Source organism: Equus quagga, chromosome 9, assembly GCF_021613505.1.
Source record: "Equus quagga isolate Etosha38 chromosome 9, UCLA_HA_Equagga_1.0, whole genome shotgun sequence".
Lineage (NCBI taxonomy): Eukaryota > Metazoa > Chordata > Mammalia > Perissodactyla > Equidae > Equus > Equus quagga.
In genome coordinates this window covers 27,322,468-27,328,467 of record NC_060275.1, presented here as the reverse complement: position 1 = coordinate 27,328,467, position 6,000 = coordinate 27,322,468, and the positions used below count along the sequence as shown (strand labels likewise).

The 6,000-nt window shown below is 56.2% G+C and overlaps 1 protein-coding gene across 9 annotated transcripts in view; it reads right to left on the bottom strand.

Annotated features, from left to right (window-relative positions):
- Positions 1–1,100: 1,100 nt before the first annotated feature.
- The window catches only part of ZBTB7C (zinc finger and BTB domain containing 7C), a 347,966-nt gene continuing 343,066 nt past the window's right edge, over positions 1,101–6,000 (bottom strand). For all 9 annotated transcript variants that reach the window (XM_046671520.1, XM_046671524.1, XM_046671525.1 and 6 more), the window contains one exon: positions 1,101–3,683. In XM_046671520.1, coding sequence (XP_046527476.1) covers positions 3,032–3,683 — 652 coding nt within the window. In that variant the 3' untranslated portion in view covers positions 1,101–3,031. The remainder of the gene's footprint in view (positions 3,684–6,000) is intronic.

Below are 6,000 nucleotides of genomic sequence, written 5' to 3'. Positions count from 1 at the left end.
CGATTCTACTTGGAGTCTGTGCTCTGCGTGGAGGAGAGTTGACCCCACTCAGTGACAGAGGTGTACTTCTCTACCTCTTTCAGGGTCCAGCGTTCCCTGGTTGGGAGAGAGGCTCAGGTGAAAAGGGAGGGGAAGTCCAAGGCCAGGGCCAGGGAAGGAGAGGAAGACGTCCAAGGTGGGAGCAAGGCCAGCTGGAGGCCGCTCTGGACGCCGAGCCAGGGAGCTGGTAGGGCTGGCTGTGTTAAAACGGTCGGACACCCGTGGACTTTCCCTTGCTCACACGCCACAGGCTGTATCCACACACATGTACACACACACACACACCCCTCACACTCAGGCTCATAGATGCCCAAAGATGATGATCAAATGCTCCCTCACAAAGCCGAAAAGTAGGAGGCCACTGGAGGAGTGACTTCTGGCCTCCCCACCCCACAACCACCCACTGACACTGAAATGAGGATTAGAAGGGGGAAGCCGACCTTAACCAGGGAATTGAGCAAGTGGAGCTATCTTGTCCTCAAAACGCCATGCTTGAAATTATTAAGTAAGGGTCAAAGGTCGGCATATTTTTTTAAAGGTGTCTTGGACATTATTGTAAGTTTGTGACACCCAATCATCAAAACCCGAAGCAATGAACATCTATAGATGGGCTTGTTACTGTCGCCTCTCACAGAAGTGCAACTCTCAATATAACTTAATCAAGTCAATTAATACTGTTTAATAAATAGGCCAGAAAATTAGCTGAGAGTTTTTCTCGGCGGGATGCGGCGTGCGACCAGTTATGGAAGATTGTCCCTTGAATCACTAAGGCAAACTTTGTTGAGTGTCATTTTACATAAAGCAATCACATAAAAAAAGAGTTATAAATAGAAAAAATTCCAAAATTCTCCCACAGACAGACAGGGAAATCGAAACATCAAAAAAAAAAAAAAAAAACAACCAAAAAAAAACACCAAGAAACAAAATAAAACACAACCACCCCCACGCCCACACCCCATCTGCTTCAAGTTCTTCTGATCATACAGTACTCAACATCTTTGGATATTTTACAACGTACAACTCTGAACTGCAGCCAAGAGAAAGCAAAAAGAACTAACCAGTCGTCTGAAAAATTGAGTTTATAAGAAGTCATTACCTTTACAAAATAAAAACAAAAGCCCAACACCACTGGATTCCAATGTGTTCACTTTTCCTCGATTTCTTTTAAAGTTTGGGTCAGCCCCAATCCCTCGGCCGATGGGGGGAGCATGGGCATGCTGGCTGGCGGGCCCCAGAAGCGAGTGTCTGAAATGGAGACAGGAATCCAAGAGACGGCTACCCAGGCAGATGACACCTGAAGACAAGAGGGGTCGGAAGCAAGTCCCTGTGGCCGGAATGGCATCTGGTGGTACGTGGGGTCAAGGGGGGTTCTCTTCTGGGGGGCTGGGAGAGTGACAGAGTCTGTGGTCTTCTCTGGCCTTTTTGTTTTTTTTAGGTTTGCTCAGGAGGAAGCCAAGGCGATAGGAAGAGCCGAAGTCTCTTGAGCCCACATCTCCAGGACTGGGGACACCAGTCCTGGGCACCCCTGCTGATGAACTCTCCCCGTTTCCGGGCTACTGAGAAACAAAAGCAAACTCAGCCAGACAAGGGAGGGAAGGGCAGGAGAGGACAGAGAAGATCAGAAAGGCACTGGGCCGGCGGAGCTGTCTTCCTTCGCAGGACCTGCGACAAACTCAAGAACCAGGGAGAGGGTGTGGACCCCAACCCCCAGGGCCCTTCAAACCCACATCAGAGCCCAGGCTCTGGCTCCCCACACGGAGGGGGCCACACACCCCAGCTTCACCCCTGGAGGGAGGAAGGAGGGTTCGAGGGTGCTCAAACACAGCACAGAGGGCCATGGCCAGCCACGCCAAAGCCCTGAGAAACTGGAACTTGAGGAGCGACTAGAAACCCCAGACACCAGGTGCTTTGTCTGTTCCAGAATCATGGTGGAGGGAGGCGGTTGCCAGGTGTTAAGAGGCAGGCCCGGTCCTATCTGTGTTGACCCCAGGAGTCCCAAGAGACTCGGTACAGCACTGAAGGGGGCATGTGGAGGTGGGGTAAATGCTAACTGGTCATCCTCAGGGCCCCAGACATACACCGTGGCCTGCCCGGGAGGAGGGTAGGATTCAGAGTTCCCCAAAGCTGCCTGCGGGCTGTGGACAAGCCCCACCTCAGCTCTCTCTCTCTGTCACCCTGTCTAGTGTGGCCACGTTTCTCACCTGTGCTAATACAGAGGTGGATGTGATAAAATGGAAATCCCATAAGACAGATGGTTTCATCACAGACTTCAGGAGTGGAAAGCTCCCGCCCTCTCCAGAATTCTCTGTGGAGGGATAGGCCTGTACACGTGCGTGGGTGGCTGGGAGAGGGGAAAATAAGAGGAGAAACTAGCAGCCCCCCTTCATAGCAGGGTGAAACCTGGGCGCAAAGGGCTTCTGTCCAAGGTCACTGGACAGTGAGGGAAAAATGGGCCTGGACTGCAGGAGCCTTGCTCCTGACTCCAGGGGCGTCCCTGCCACTAGGGCATTTCCCATAAGCATCCCAGGACTGCTGGAGACGGGGATGACTCCTCAGAGTAGTGTCTGTAGGGACTTTGCCATAGGGTGAGGCTCAGCCAGGCTGTGTGCGCCAGGACCCTACCCTCCTCCCTGCTCCATCTGGCCTGCCTCTGGCCAAGCCACCTCCCTCCATCTAGCGCCACACAGCTCCAAAGTGCTCCTGGGCACCAGCGTGTGGCCTCCTCTGTGGCGTGGGCCTGTGTGAGTGTCTGTGTGAGAGCCACAGAGACAGCCAGGGAGCAGCCAGGCCCTCGGGGAGGAGAAGCCCATCTCAGACACCAGCAAAAGGGAGGCAGCTGCCTCAGGAGGCCCGGAAAAGACCATTGCTGCTTATCTGTTTTTTCATTTTCCCATTGCGATTTGAAATACAAAGTTCAGAGCCACTGGGTGAGGCAGGGCGGGCCTGGTGGGAGAGGGTACGGGGCTGCTGGACTGGGGTGACAAGGACCAGCCTAGTTGTTGGCTTCAGACATGGAGGCCATATGGTTGAGGCCCGCGAGCCCGGGGAGGCCGGCCAGGCCCGCGGCCCACGGGTCGGGCAGCGGGAAGTAGGGCCGCGCGGCGGCCACGTTCTCGGCCAGCGCGAAGGCCAGGAGGCCCCCGGCGTTGCGCTCGGCCTCCAGCTGCGCGCGCCCGAACAGCTTCATCTGCGTCTCCTCGAACTGCCGCTCGAGCTCCTGCAGGCTCAGCGCGCCCTTGGGCGCCGCCAGGAAGTGCTTGGCGGGGCTGGGGCCCGGGAGGCACACGGCCGCCCCGCTCAGGTGGCCGCCCACCTCGCCCAGCGCCGGTGGCATCACGAAGGCCGCCTTGTCGGGCGCCGCGCCGCCGGGCCCGAAGAGCAGGCTGGCGGCCCTCCAGGCGGCGGGCTTGCGGCCGCGCCGGGGCCGCGCCATGCGGCAGCTCTGGCGCTTGATGTGGCGGTGCAGGTGGTCGGAGCGCGTGAAGCTCTTGTAGCAGAACTCGCACTGGTAGGGCCGCACGCCCGTGTGGATGCGCATGTGGTTCTTGAGGTCGTAGTTGTGCACGAACTTGGCGTTGCAGTGGATGCACAAGTAGGGCCGCTCCCCCGTGTGCTTCCGCATGTGGATCTTCAGCTTGTCCTGCCTGCAATGCAGAGCCTGGATCAGTGCCTGCGCGGAAGGCCCGAGCCACTCCTAACCCTCTGCTCCTTCCTCCTCCAGAACTTGCTAAGGCTCCCTCCTACCATGGTGTCAAACCCCAGGAACGGCACCCATGCTGAGAGTTACCCTCAACGGCTGCCCCACCCCAAACAGGTGTGGCCACTCACCTGGATTAAAGGGCTGGAGAAGGGGCAGTGTCCTAACAGACTAGCTGGGGACATAGGCCCGCGAAGGTCAGCAGTCTGTCTTTAGTCCTTCCACGGAGCAGCAACTTCTGATACTGGATTGCACCTTAATCTCATACCCGCTCTTTTCAAGCAACAGTTTTCCCTCCGGGCCCATCCTGCGCTGTTGCCCAGGGCCCCTGGTCCCATCCCAGCTCCTGAGCTGTTGCGATCTGTCTGTCCTCAGCGCTAATCTGGGAGGCTTTGGAAGCCGGCACACCTTGTTCAAGTCTCCTGCACTGCGGTTTCTCATCCCAAGCCCTGGGCTGTCCTCTTTGTAGACCATTCCAGGATTTACAAAAGAGCCAGGTGCAACAAGAATGCAGCCTAATCTAGGGCAAAGCTTCCCAGGATTTAAGGGGTATTATTCAGAGGTAAGGTATGGTGTAGGCGTGGGGCTCCCCTCGGGGGTGTGAGACCCACCACTAACATGCTGGGTGACCTTAGGCAAGTTATTTAACTTCTCTGCACAGGGCTGAACCTAGCACAGACATCAGTTTGTATTGTTCAGGGCTGATGGAGAGAATCTGGGTTTGTGTTGAGCAAGATTCAATACACCTCCTGGTGGTCTTGAAAGGAAAACTGACATCACGGGGTTGTTTTCCTAAAGACGGAGCTCTGGGTAAACCAGCTGGGCTGCAAGGACTCCTCTTAGGATCCTTCTATAGCCTTCCCTAACCAGGCCTGGCAGGCCGGGAAGCTCTGTGTCCAGTCTCCCACCTCCTCCCGGCAGGTGTGGCTTGGGTGGAGTGTCTGCCTGTCATTTTGGGCTCGGGTTTGAGGTTGGGGCAGGTGTGGCGCCCAGGCATCCTCCCTAAAGTGGCCAGATTTAAACCATGCTCGACATAACCCCAGGCCAGCGGGAGCAGGTCCTGGGCTCCCGGTGTCCCCTGGCCGCTAGAGGTCTCACTGGCTCTCATTTTTGGGCTGGTTCTCCAGGGGCAGGGCTGGAGAAAAAAGGACATTCATGTGTACACTGGCAGAGACCAGGGGAGGAGGACCAGGGAGGATGATGCGCCCAGCCCACCTGTGCTCTTGGGAAGGTTGGAGGGCACCTGGGAGGCGGGGGTGGGGGTGGGGGTGGGGAGTGGGATGGGGAGGGAGGAGGAAGGGAGTGCTGCTGCCCAAGCTGGCTGCTGTCCTCCACACACCACATCCTCCTCTCTTCCAATCCCCCTGCCTCTGCCCCTCCCACAACCCGCCAGCCGCCCCTCGGCTGCATAGTACCCTGCTGTGACATCCACGCCCCCTCCCCCTGCCAGCATGCTGCCCCTATGGTATCTGTAACCCACATTTCATCCAGGCGATGGGTTTTTGAGTAGGAAGAGGTCTAAGAGAGCATCCAGGCCAGTGGGCCTCAAACTTGAGTATGCGTCAGAACCACTACCAGGGCTTGCTGAGACCCAGGGCTGGGCCCCCTCCCAGAGCTTCTGATGCAGTAGGTCTGGGGAAGAGGGGCGGAGAATTTGCATTTCTAACAAGCTGCCAGATGCTGCTGCTGCTGCTGCTGCTGCTAGCCCATGGACCACTTTGAGAAACACTGGCCCAGGCTAATTCTTCACTCTGCAGATGGGCAAACTGAGGCCCAGGGAGGGGAATTGGCCGAGGGCACCTTACCGGGCAGAGCTGGGACTAGAACTCAGGCCTGTTGGCTCCCAGTCCAGGCCCCTTCCTCACTACTGTAGGGGTGGGGGGAATAGTGCCCTCTAGAGAGGCTATGCAGTGCTGACGACCATGTCTTGGGACTACACACGTTCACTCAGGCTCTGATGGAACCCTGACGCTAGGTGGTCGGCTAGGCTCACTCACTGGCTATGCGACTTGCCCTCACCAAGGCCTGGTGGAAGGCTCAGCTCGGAGTCATCAGTGGGGTTTTACATACACCATCTCATTTAAATTCCTCACCACAACCTTATAAGGTAGATTTAAAAGAATTCACTATTACATATAATTAGTAGTATTGGCCCTGAGGATCACCCTCAAATAATGGACAATGCAAATGGTAGATCTTTAAATATCAAGGGCCTATTATAAATATCCACTGCTTCTCCCAAGCTTTTCATTAGGGCATCAGAA